The sequence below is a fragment of the Carlito syrichta genome, unplaced genomic scaffold (assembly GCF_000164805.1).
Source record: "Carlito syrichta isolate Samal-C Ts95f unplaced genomic scaffold, Tarsius_syrichta-2.0.1 Scaffold311833, whole genome shotgun sequence".
Classification (NCBI taxonomy): domain Eukaryota; kingdom Metazoa; phylum Chordata; class Mammalia; order Primates; family Tarsiidae; genus Carlito; species Carlito syrichta.
Window position 1 is genome coordinate 312,023 of NW_007255929.1, and position 13,715 is coordinate 325,737.

General features: G+C 36.9%; 1 protein-coding gene across 1 annotated transcript in view; it reads right to left on the reverse strand.

Annotated features, from left to right (window-relative positions):
* The window catches only part of ADGRG7 (adhesion G protein-coupled receptor G7), a 71,480-nt gene that overhangs the window by 44,187 nt on the left and 13,578 nt on the right, over positions 1 to 13,715 (reverse strand). The window contains exons 2-3 of the mRNA XM_008069150.1: positions 4,367 to 4,477; positions 2,749 to 2,853 (exon numbers count right to left, since the gene is read on the reverse strand). Coding sequence (XP_008067341.1) covers positions 2,749 to 2,853; positions 4,367 to 4,477 — 216 coding nt within the window. The remainder of the gene's footprint in view (positions 1 to 2,748; positions 2,854 to 4,366; positions 4,478 to 13,715) is intronic.

The window sequence follows — 13,715 nt, forward strand, 5'->3', positions numbered from 1 at the left end:
TAAAGATTGCTTCAGCAACACATAAAGTAGAAGGTCAAAGTCACTCTTAATTTAAATGATGGCTCCACCTCTACTCCAAGGCATAATGAAAATTTCTAATATATATATATATACATACATATATATATATATCATATGCCAAATACATATTTTCCTCAATGTTACCTACAAGTACAAATATCCCTACTTAAAAATCATTGCATATTTTGATCATTTGTTACAGAAAATTAAATAGAAGTAATTCTTTTTTATTTGAAAATTGTATTTTTTATATAGGCAATGGGGTCTTGTTATGTTGTCCAGACTGGTCTCAAATTCCTGGCCTCAAGTAATCCTCTGCCTTGACCTCCCAAAGTGCTGGGATTACAGGTGTGAGCCACTGTGACTGGTCTAGAAGTAATTCTTAATATAAAATTAAAAGCAAATTTGCCAAGTTAGAATCTATATTTTTGAAAGTATATTATGGGTTTAATATTAAATTCAAAGGTAAATTTAATAAACTTGTTTTCATAGTAGATGGTCAGAAAAGAAAAATAACCAGTGAAAGATGTCGATTCTCTTGACCCCCCAAATTAATATATATTAAATAAGTGTGATGCCCCCTCATGTGTATATTTCTGACACTTTTAATCTTCCTAATTCAGAATGTTTTGTAAGTTGTCCCTGTTTTATAAATCACAGTGAGATATTTAAGACATACAAAACATAAAATTAAGACTATTGTATGCAGTATAGATTGGTATATGTAGCATGTATGGTAAGTACTAATATAGTTTCACCCTCTGAGTTCTTAATCAACAGGTCAAAAGGACCTTTGTAAAGAGCAGTATTGTGACTACCTGGGTAAGCATGATATTTGTGGGTAGAAGCAATTTGGATTGTACAATGGAATGCAGATAAAACATAATCTCTTAGAATAAATAAAGTAAGCTGGGCATGGTGAGTCATGCCTGTAATCCCAGCACTTTGGGAGGCAGGGGTGAGAGGATTGCCTGAGTCCAGGGGTTCGAGACCAGCCTGGGAAACTTGGTGAGTCCTCATCTCTACAATCAAAAAAACAAAAATTAACCAAGTGTGATGGTACACACCTGTGATTTCAGCTACTTAAGGTGGAAGGATCACCTGAGCCCAGCAGGTCAAGACTACAGTGGCCGTGAGTGTGCCACTGCACTCCAGCCTGGGCGACAGAGTGAGACTCTGACTCAAAAAATAAATAAATAAATAAGGTAAAGAAACACATAAAAAGTAATTCATGAAATTTAGTGTTTCGAAGAGTCGTTGACACACAAAAATGAAATATCTTATTAAAATGTGACATCCTGCCCAGGAGTATTACTGATATAGCAGTTTTATCAAACATTTTTGCAAATGATCTAGATTTGGCTGTATCCAGTTCTATAGCAAGAGAGAAATTACCTGCAGGAAGATGTGAAAGGTAGGAGGGTTAGTCAGATGACAGTCAATGCAAATAAGGGACAGGTAAAACATTTAGGGAAAATTATACAGGATAATAGGCTCTCGCTATCAGGAGGGGATCTATGAGTTTCTAAAAGCTATTCACAGAAGATAGAATTTAGTGTAGAAATATGTCATCAACCTGAGCCCGCAGGTTCGAGACCAGCCTGGGCAACTTGGCAAGACCTTGTCTCTACAATAAATAAAAAATAAGCCAGGCATGGTAGCACATGCCTGTAGTTGCAGCTACTTGGAAGGCTGAGGTGCAAGAATCTCCTGAGTCCAGCAGATCGACACTGGGGTGGCTGTGAGTGTGCCACTGCACTCCAGCCTGGGCAATGGAGAGAGACCCCAACTTAAAAAAAAAAAAAAAAAAAAATATATATATATATATATATATATATATATATATAATCAAAATCCTAGATGTTATTGGGGACCAAATTAGAAATAGAAAATACTATTTTTTCCTTTAACTCTTGAAATACCTCCACGCAAATAAGGTGGTCATGTTCAAGGAAGGTAGGTTAAAACTAGTTAATATTCCAAGATAGTAGCAAAAGTGATCAAGAAGATGGACTACCACCAATGAGCATACTTAACCATGTGTCCCTACCTAAAACGATGAGGTCGAAACGTGTATATAAGTATATGTTCATAACATAGACAAATTATAAAAGTGGTGACAAATTATGCAACTTAAAGAGCAAATGTTAACTCCACAAGATAGCATAAACTGGAAAAATAAACCAATTAGAGAAGGATTAAGAGGAATTTATAAACAACTAATCCATATTAAGGTTTTCAGGAAAATTAGGATCATGTGACATACCACCCTAAATTTTGAACACTAGTGTATGAAAGGGAGCCAGATCCTTCCACAAAAACCTTTCTTAGTTGGCACAGTGGCTTATGCCTGTAATCCCATCACTTTGAGAGGCGGAGGTGAAAGGATTGCCTCAGCCCAGGGGCTCAAGACCAGCCCAGACAACTTGGCAAGACATTGTCTCTACAATAAATCAAAAATTAGCTGAGCATGGTGGCGCATGACTGTAGTTCCAGTTACTTGAAAGGCTAAGGTGGAAGGATCACCTGAGCTCGGCAGCTCGAGGCCTCAGTGGCTTGAGCATGCCACTGCACTCCAGCCTGGGCAACAGAGTGAGACTCTAACTTAAAAAAAAATCTTTCTTGATGCCTCCTCCAGGGACCTAACACTAGTTGGAGGGATGAGAGGAATGACTCAGCATAACGATTCTTATGCCTAAACTGAGGAGATTTCGGAAAAACACATACCATTTGGAGTATCCTCACCGCATGTCTGCAAGGAAGGTCCATATCTGCCCACTGGAATTCTGCCAAAAGTATAATCCAGATAGGTACTACTTTCACAGAAATTAGCTGTAATTGAAAGAAAAAATATTTTTATTATAAATGTACTCTTCTTACCTTTTACACTCCATACTCAGATGTGCTTCATTGTCAAGGGCATATTTAGATTAGATTCTTGAATTGTAATGATCTGCTGCTTTTTTAAAATAAAATTTGACTGAAAATGTTTTTACAAATTACTTTTCTTTTTCAAATCTGAACCAGATAAAAGTCAAAGTTCAGAACCCATGCAGTGTAATTTGAAGGGTAATGGAATTATAAAACCCACTGGTATCCCAAGAACTTTATTTTCCTATCCAGTTACGTTACTGCCATTAGATGTTATTCTAGTGTCTAACTTGTATGTTAGATCATAGGATCCAGTTAAAATGTGCACAACATAAACCTGGGTAGAGATGGCATGTAAGCCCTAACACATCAGCAAGAATGGTGTATCAGATTAGTTGGAATTCTGAGAATTAAAAATATAGTGCCAAAAAACCAGGCATGTCTGATTCTAAAATCTTACTTGACTCCCATGAGTAAGAAACAAAAATGGCCACCTTGTTTTTCTCTGAGTCTCCTGTCTGACTAAATAAAGAGCGAGCTTTAGTGGGAGACAATGCATCCCACACCCAGACATGATAACTGCAACCAGCAGATAGACTGGGTGGTCAGAAGACACTGCAAACCTCAGGAAAATATTCGTGTGTTGTCATTTTTTATTTTCCTTTTGAGCTAACCAAGGAAGGATAATTTGAACACAATTTTTGTGCACTTAAAAATAGAGAAATGATTTCTAAAATTTTCCAGTTTTAAATTTTTTTAGCAAAACACAATGCCCAGAGTTAGTTCCTTCACCTAAAAATAAAAAGAAAGAAAAAAAAATAGAGAGCCTACAAAAGGCATCATAAGGATGTGGGTCAGAGCAAAAAGGCCAAAGTCATAAGGAGTATGGGAGATACTGACTAGAGTGTACATCTAAGGCTCTGAATCCTAAGCAGACAGCATGAAGTGCGCATAGTGTTGAGAAGCACATCACAAAAAAATGACCTTGAACTTTGATTCTGAGACACCAGTGATTGAAATCAAACCACTAAATAACAACTCTTCAAGGAAAAGGAAAACAAGACCAAAATTTAATATAAGTATATATTTAGGAAGATGCATCTTGATTTCACAAAAGTTAGGTATGTTAGGATGGTGATCTTCAAAATAAGGTAATAGGACATATTACCAATTGAAAGAACCTGAGAAAAACCTATCACCCTTTGCCCTGGATTAGACATTGTAGCCAGAAGGAAACATAACTGTGATTTGCAGAGAAACTTGAGGAAACAGAAAAGCATATTGAATTTACAGGTAAATATCCCAAGAAGAAAACTCAGCCTTTACTATTTGCTGATAAACACATTTCAAAGCCATCACCATTATGGCAACTATTTCTGTGATCATTAGTTAATGTTTCCAGAAGATTTTTTGCTGTTCTTTTTAACACGAGTCACCTAAACCTTTTACCCCAGTATTATCCCAAGTAATTTACCCTCTGTGCATCTCAGTCCTTTCCATTCTTCTGTGCAAATACATCTGCCATTTTCCCAGGTTCCACCATTCCTGCAGAACTTTGACATGTTTGATGTGGGAGAAAATGTTCCTAAAGAAACAATAAATGAGAGTAGTAAGGGAACTGGCTGATTAGTTTTTCCTTTCATACCTGTGTCCATTTAGTTTCTATATGTAAACCATCACTTTGAATATCATTTCTGAGAAATATTCTTTGTATTATCATCATCAACAGTGAGAATCTACACAGCATGCACAATGCTTATTATGTCTTATGGGTACCAAAAAAGCATACTTGAGGCCCAACACTTTGATCAAGATTAGAATCCCCTGAGTAAGAAGAGATTATAAAGATGGTGGATAGACAATGGATGATAGATATAGATAGATAGATTGATAGACAGATAGATTAAGTCGGCAGACTTATAAGTACAGTAACAACCCAGAGGAGGTAAGTTGAGGACAAAGGTAACCTAGCCAGGGAAGACTTTCCAGAAGAGGTGGTGTTTGAACTAGATCTTAAGATTAAATCAAGAAAACCCAGGCAAAAATGGATGACCCTGGTAGGCAAGATACAAAGTGCAAAAAAATCACCAAAATATGGAAAGTTCTGATGTGTCCAAGGAGTATAGAAGACTTTAACATTGGTTCTATGTGGAACAACCACAGGACATAGATTGGATTGTGAGGGACTTCCCAAGCCAAGAATATTTCATACAGAAAGAAATTTAGAGGGATCTTAAAACAAGGGAGTAGCACAATAATGAATGTTTTCTAGAAAGATGCCTCAAGCAGCATTGGAAATGGCTAAGGCTAGGAGGCTAGGAGAACCAGTTAAATGAGGAACAGAACTAAAGTAGTGACTCTAAGAAAGTTACGTGTCAGTAGATTCAGAAGGCAAACCTCAGAAAAGAATACTAGGATATAATAACTGTTATTTTGAATTAGAAATAGTGGTCAGAATTTCTCAAGTTTGATTAAGAACTTTAACTTATATATCCAACTGCTCAGAAAATCACAAGAAAAATAAATAAAAGGAAAATCACACATGGACACATTGTGGTCAAACTGCTAAAACTAAAAAATAAGGAGAAAATCTGAAAGCAACCAACAACCGACCAGATAGTTCTTCTGGTGAATTAGGAAAGAGATAATACCAATCTTATACAAACTCTTTCAGAAAGAAGGAAAAGGAAGAAAATTCCAAAATCATTTTATAATGCCAGATTAACCCTGATGTCAAAATCAGATAAAGGCATTACAAGAAAAGAAAATTGAAGGCCAATAAATTGCATTACACAGGTGAAAAAAATCCTTTAAAAATAGTAGCAAGTCAAATACCACAATATATAAAGCTAATAACACATCATGACCATGTGAGATTTATCCCAGGAATGCAAGGTTGGTTTAGCAATAGAAATCAATTAATTTAATTCACCATATAATGAATATGGGAGAAAAACTATATGGTTGTCCCAATAAATGCAGGGGCCAAAAAGCATCTGACACTTTTTAAAAACTCTCAGAAAACAAGGAATAAAAGCAAACTTCTTCTTCAAACTGATAGAAATCATCTATGAAAAATCTACCACTAATATAATACTTAATAGTGTAATAAATGCTTTCTCCCCCATGATTGGCAAGAAAAGGGTTCAATATAATTGCTGTAACCACTTCTACTCAACATTGTGCTGAAGATGCTAGCCATCCTGGAAAGAAATAAAAGGCATAAAGTTAAGGCAGAAGAAGATAGAACGATCTTTTGTTGCAGATGACATCATCAAATACATTGACAATGCTAAGGTGTCTCAAAAAAAGCTACTCATGATACAAAATAAATATATTTCCACATATTAGCAGCAAACAATTTGAATATAAAAGGATAAGATCATTAAGTTAGCATTAAAATTATGAAATTCTTAAAAATAAATTCAACAAAATATGTGCAAGACCTCATTGTTGAGAGAAAATGTAACAAGTTGATTTTAAAATTTTATGAAAATGCAGAAGATTTAGAAAAGTCAAAACAAATTTCTAAAAGAACAGAGTTGATGGTTCACTTTACTAATTTTATGACTTACTAAAAGCCATAGCAATGAAAACAGGATAGAATTAGCATACATGCAGATAAATACATCAGTGAAATTGAATAAAGAGTTTAGAAAAGGTAAAACATATAAGATCAGGTGACCTTTTTTTATAATATGCCAAGGCAATTTGATTGAGAAAGGAGGTATTGTTTCAACAAATGGTGCTAAACTAACTGAATAAACACATCACCCTCAAAACTCATTTGAGATGTACCATCGACCTAAAATTAAAAAGCTAAAACTATAAGTTTTCTCAAAGAAAACATAGGAGAATATATTTATAAGTTTGGAAAAGATGAAGATTTTTTTGCAAAAAAAAGGACCCCAAAAGTACTAAACATAAAAGAAAAAAATTATAAATTGGTCTTACTCAAAATTTAAAACTGCAGCTCATCAAAAGGCCATATTAAGAAAATAAAAATGGAAGCCAAGCCTCAGACTGGGAGGAATTATTTGCAATATATACATCTGACAAAGGAATTGTAGCTAAAAGTGTAAATTAGAAGTGTTACTCTAATTGTAGATTAGAATTGCAACTTGCAAATTGTAAAGAATACACGTCAACAATAAGAATACAAACATCCCAGTTTTTAAAATGAACCAAAGACTTGAACAGATACTTCATAAAAAGAAGATACAGGGAAGGACAATAAGCACATGAAAATGCTCAGCATTTTAGTCATCAGAGAAATGCAAATGAAAAAAGCCAGAGTGAAATACCATCTCACACCCCACTAGAATAGACAAATAGATCAATACAACAGAAAAGAGAGTTTATAAACAGACTGACACAAGTATAGTCAACTGATCTTTGACAAAGACACAAGAGAAATTCAATGAAGAAAGTCTTTTCAACAAATGTTGAACAACATTTACTGGAACAACTAGGCAACCACATGTCAAAAAAAAGAACCTAGACACTGACATATCTTTCATAAAAAGTATCTCAAACTGGATCACAGACCTAATGTAAAATGCAAAACTATACAACTTCTAGAAGATAACAGAAGAAAACCTGGGTGACCGTAAGTATAGCCACAAGTTTTTAAGATACAAGTATCAAGAGCATAAAAGGAAAAAATGTATGTTAAATTTTATTAGCGCTATTCTGAAATTATTTATTCTTCCCATCACATTGTATACCATTGATATATATAAAATAATCAGTATGAGCATTCACAGAGCTTTTTTCCTACTAGTTCAGTTAAAATGGTTATAGTTCTATTTAGATATTTTCTTTTCATTGGTGTAAATTTTGGCCATTTATATTTATTTAGAAAACTGCCATTTGACCTAAGTTTTTACATTATCTGATATAAAGTTTTCCATGGAATTTGCTTATGGTTTTGTTTAAATCCTACTTCTCTTTGTTGTAACATCTTTATTTTGAGGCATATTGCTTAATGATGCCTTTTTATCTTGATGATCTCGTAAGAGATTTATCTATTTAAATTCATCTTTTAAAAAAAATCTAGCTTTGGGAAGAACAAAATCATGTCCTTTGCAGCAACATGATGCAGCTGGAAACCATCATTCTAAGTGAACTATCACAGAAACAAAAAACTGATTACCACATGTTCTCACTCATACTTGGGGCCTGAACTCTGGGCACACAAGGAGCACAAAGGTGGGAACGACAGACACCGGGCACTGCTAATGAAGAGAGGGAGGGAGGGGGCATAAGGGGCACACAACCACCCACTGAGAACTATGTCCACTATCAGGGGAAAAGAGGCTCACTAGAAGCCCAAACCTCACCGGCACATAACCTACTTGTAGCGAATCCTCACATGAACCCCACAACTCTAAAATACAAAATAAAATTGACTGGGTGTGGTGGCTCAGCCTGTAATCCCAGCTCTTTCGAAGACGGAGACAAGAGGAGTGCCTGAGTCCAGGGGTTCGAGACAACCCTGGGCAAATTGGTGAGGTCTTGTCTCTACAATAAACCAAAAAATTAGCCAGGTGTAGTGGTGCATGCCTATAATTCCAGCTACTTGGAAGACTGAGATGGAAGGGTCACCCGAGTCCAGCAGGTCGAGGCTGTGGTGGCTGTGAGTGTGCCACTGCACTCCAGCCTGGATGACAGAGTGAGACTCCAACACACACGTGCGTGCGCACACACACACATAAAATCACTTCTACACTGTTGGTGGGAATGTAAACTAGTACGACCACTATGGAAAAGTTTGGCGATTCCTAAAAGATCTAAAATTTGACCTTCCGTATGACTCCGCAATCCCCTTATTGGGAATATACCCAGAGGAACTCAAATCACTCTATGAAAAAGATACCTGCACATGCATGTTTATTGAAGCATTATTTACAATAGCAAAAACAGGGAACCAACTGTGCTGCCCATTGAAAGATAACTGGATTTTTTAAAATGTGTTATATATATTCACAATGGAATATTATGCAGCCATCAAGGACAAAAGTATGAAATTCACAGCAACTTGGATGGACTTAGAGTCTATAATACTGAGTGATCTATCACAGAAACAAAGAACTGAGTACCGCATGCTCTCACTCACAAGCAGAACTTCAGCAATTATTATAATACTATAAGAAAGGGATTGGCAGTAGTTGGAAACTGCCAGGGGAGGGGAGGAGGCTGGGATTGGCAGTAGTGAGAAACTGCCAGGTTGGGGAGCACACCTCATCAACAAGGGTACCTGCAAAATGAACATTTGTATACCTAACCCTGAATTGTACCCTGCATCTTCAAAATTAAAAATTAAATAAAATTAACTAACTTTGGTTTTGTTGATCTTCATTCTTGTCTCTTTGGCTTTCATTTTATTAATTTTTTCTTATTTTTATTATTGCCAAACATACTTTCTCAGAATATGCTCTTTCCTTTTTTAACTTCTAAAGTTAGAATGCTTAGATTACTAATTTTTAATTTGTCACTTTTTAATACTTACCCAAAGCTATAAATGTCACTCTAATATATTTTTAGCTATGTTCATGTCCACAGTTGTGATACGGACTCGCTTCCATTGTAGTTTTAAATACTTTATAGTTTTTTTATCTTTTTATTTTTTTAGACGGAGTCTCACTCTGTCACCCAGACTGGAGTGCAGTGGTATGATCACTGCTCACTGCATCCTCAACCTCCTGGGCTCAGGTGATCCTTCCACCTCAGCCTCCCAAGTAGCTGGGACTGGAGGCACGCACCACCACACCTGGCAAATTTATTATTATTATTACTATTATTATTATTATTATCATCATTTTTAGGGATGAGGTCTTGCTATGTTGCCCAGGCTGGTCTCAAAATGCTAGACTTAAGCAATCCTCCTGCCTCGGCCTCCCAGAGTGCTGGGATTACAGGCATGAGCCACCACAGCCAGTCTCTTCTTTCAATTGTCTAAAACAATTGTTTTCATGTAGGGTATTTTCTTGGTTATTTCATGCATTGCTTTCTAGTTGTAGTCAGAGAACACTATAAGGTATTGATTTTTGGTAATCACTGAGATTTTTCCTGACAATAATGTACATTCTCCATTTATTGTGGTAATGTTAATGCATAAATCCACTAGATCTTGTTTGTTGGGTGTGTTTTTCAAATTTATGAATTCTTACTAATTTTTTCTGCTTGATCTATCAGTTTTTCATAAAGAGGTATTAGACTCAACTGCCTTGATTGTAAATTTTTATATTCATCTGTGTAATTTTGTCTAGTTTTGCTTTCTATATTTTGACTTTGTGTTATTTGATACATACAAACACAGGATTATTTATTCTTCTTGGTTGAATTACTCTTTCTATTACTAAGTAATAAAGCTAATTTTTCATGCTTGTTGCTAGAAAGTTCATGTTTTTAGTATTAATATTGCTAACACCACTTTCTTTTGGTTTCATTAGTATTTGCCTGTAAACAGCTTTATCATCATTCTCTTTTTGTCTTTTATGTCCAATGTTTCTTATAAACAGCATGAGCTACCTTTCATTTTGTGTCAGTAATATCCAACATGACACTATCTTTCTTTAAACAGATGAGTTTAATCCACTTAAATTTGTTGTGTTTATTATTTCTAGTCTCTCATTTTGCATCCACACCTACTTTGCTGCCTTCTGTGGCAATATTTTTTTTATTGTTTTCTAGCATTTGAGTACCATCTTGCTTTTAAGTCTCCAGCAATACTAGCATCTTAAAATGTTAAAAACAATCTGTGACTATTTAGATTTCTTTGCTTGCCATCATATCTTATGGGGCACACCTCAGACATTTTGCAGTTTCAGTTTCAGATCACTGAACTAAAGTGAATATTACAATAAAAACACAATTTTTTGGTTTCTTGCTGCATATAAAAGTTATGTTTACACTATACTGTAGTTTATTATGTGACATAAAAAATGTATTTGGGTAGGGGGGTGAAGAAGAAAGGCTGATTAATGGGTACAAATATACAAGAAAATTCACATACCCTAATTAACAAATACTTTATTGCTAAAAAATGCTAACAATAATTTGAACATTCATCGAGTTGTAATCTGTTTGCTGGTGGAAGATCTTGTCTCAACATTGATGGCTTCTGACTGATCAGGGTGGTGGTTGCTGAAAGGTAAAGTGGCTGTGGCAATTTATTTGTAAATTGAGTCTTTTAATAAGACTCAATTGTCTTATTAAAATAAGACAACGATGAAGTCTGCCACATTGATTGACTTTTCCTTTCATAAAAGTTTTCTATGCAGCACGCGATGCTATTTAATAGCATTTATTTATTTGTTTGTTTGTTGTTTTAGAGACTGGGTCTTACTATGCTGCCCAGGCTGGCCTTGAACTCCCAGGGCTCAAGGGATCCTTCTGCCTTGACGTCCTGATTAGCTGGGACTACAGGTGCGTGCCACCATACCCAGCTCCTGATAGCATTCTACCCACAGCCAGAACTTCTTTCAAAATTGGAGTCAGTCTCCTCAAACTCTGCCACTGCTTTGTCAACTAAATTTATGTAATATTCTAGATCCTTTGTTGTATTTCAACAATGTTCAGAGCATCTTCACCAGTAGATGCCATCTCAAGAAAACACTTTCTTTCCTCATCCAAGAAGCAACTCCTTTTATCATAAGATTGCAGCAATTCAGTCATATCTTCAAACTCCACTTTTAATTCAAACTAATTCTTGCTATTTCTGCCCCATATGCATTGATTTCCTCCACTGAAATCTTGAGCCTCTCAAAGTCAGCTATGAGGGTTGGAATCAATATCTTCCAAACTCCTTTTAATGTTGATGTTTAGACCTTCTCCCATAAATTATGAATGTTCTTAATGGCATCTAGAATGGTGAGTCCTTTCCAGAAGATTTTCAATTTATTTTGCCCAGATATATCAGAGGAATTGCTCTCTATGGCAGCCAAAGCCTGACAAAATGTATTTCTTAGATAATAAGAAGAATATCAAAATTACCCGTTGATCCACGAGCTGCAAAATGGATGTTTGTTAACAGGTATGAAAACAACATTGACCTTTTTGTATATTTCCATCAGAGTTCTTGGGTGATCAGGTACATTGTCAATGAGCAGTAATATTTTGAAAATAATTTGAATGGCAGGTCTCAACAGTAAGTTTAAAAGCTTCAGTAAACCATGCTATATACAGATGTGCTGTCATCCAGGCTTTGTTCCATTTCTAAAGCACAGGCAGAGGAGATTTAGAATAATTCTTACTTCCAGCAAGATGGCGACAGGAGCCTGGTCTATGAGACCCTCTGCAAAGGAGAATGCAGAGGGTCTCTGGCTCTCTCCCCGGGGGTTGCGGAGCCCGACGTGGGCAGCCTGCTCTTCACATGGAGCTCAGCCATCGCCACCGCTGGAGCATCGCGGAGGTCTGGACAGCCACTGCAGCCACAGACACAGATGCCGCCGGCGCTGCTGTGGCCTCTTTGGTGGCCATAGCACATCGCGCCATCCATGCCTGAGGAGATCCATGACTTCAGTCCTTGAAGCCCCTGCAGGCAAGATCTGCTGGGATCGCTGCCACCACTACGATCACTGTGATGTCCTGCAGCAATGGGTCTCCTCCCGTGTGCCCTGAGGTAGGCTCCCATCTCCAGCCTCTGCCGGCTCCTGTCTGGCTCCACCCCCTCTGGGGCTGCAAGATAGCACCTTCTGCTGGTGATTCAAGGTAACAACAACAAAACAGGACAAACAAGCTTGAAAAACAGACACAGGCCAGATTTGAGTGGTGAACTGAGTGGTCATCTGAACTGTCCTTCACAGCAGGCCAGGGGCAACTGACCCTAACTGTGAACAAATTTACCACCTTGAGAAGACAGCTAGAAGTCAGAGCTGAAAGGACATTGGACTTAAATGAAAAGTCTCAGAGTGTGCTCGATTGGTTCTGTTAGTTTAATGACTTGATTCTATTCCTACTGTTTTTTTCCCTTTTTTCCCCTTCCTTTTCTTTTCTTTTCGCCTCTCTGTAAACCATATATTTGTATAGAGGAACAGCACACCAATAAGGTGGTTGGTTAGCTTGTATGTTCGCATCATTGTATGTTTTAGTTTTTTTTGTATGGGAGTTGGTTAGTCTGTAGCTGTGATCTATTGTTTTTATCTGTTTCAGTTTAGGCCTCTCTCTCCATTTGTTGGTACACTCGTCTGTTTCCCCCCTTACTCCTCTCTCTCCATCCCCCTTTCCCCCCCACTGTCTATTCTCTTCCCTCTGCTCACCTCATTTTATTTCAGGGAGTAAACCTACAGCCCCACGGAGCAGACAGATTCCAAGACAGTGGGAAGTGGGTTTCAGATTATCCATACACCTGTCAGTGGATACCAGGACCTGCAGATAGATTTTGAATCACAGCTTCCCCCATAAGTAAATCTCAGAACTGCAAAAAGGACCACCCCCAACCTACAGTGCAACTCCAGAATTGAACAAAGTAAGAGGGCATACATAAAGAAGAATAGGAGATTGAACAAACAGAAGTAAAAGCAACCCCTCTACCCCTGAATAACAGAATTAAAGAAGACGGTGATGTGGAGGGAAGGAAAAAGTAGGGAAGGAAAAAAACGTACAAATGAAGAAAAACCAAAAGAAGAATATAGGTCTCACACAGACCCCTAGGAGGTCAGACACTGAGAAAACAGACTCCAGAACACAAAATGAAGAGCCCCCAGAATGCCTGGTCACATGCAACTAACCCAGACATCAAGACATTAATAGAGAGAATTAAAAAAATTGAGGAGAGACAAGAGGAAAATAGGAAGGAGCTGATGTCAGAAATAACAGCG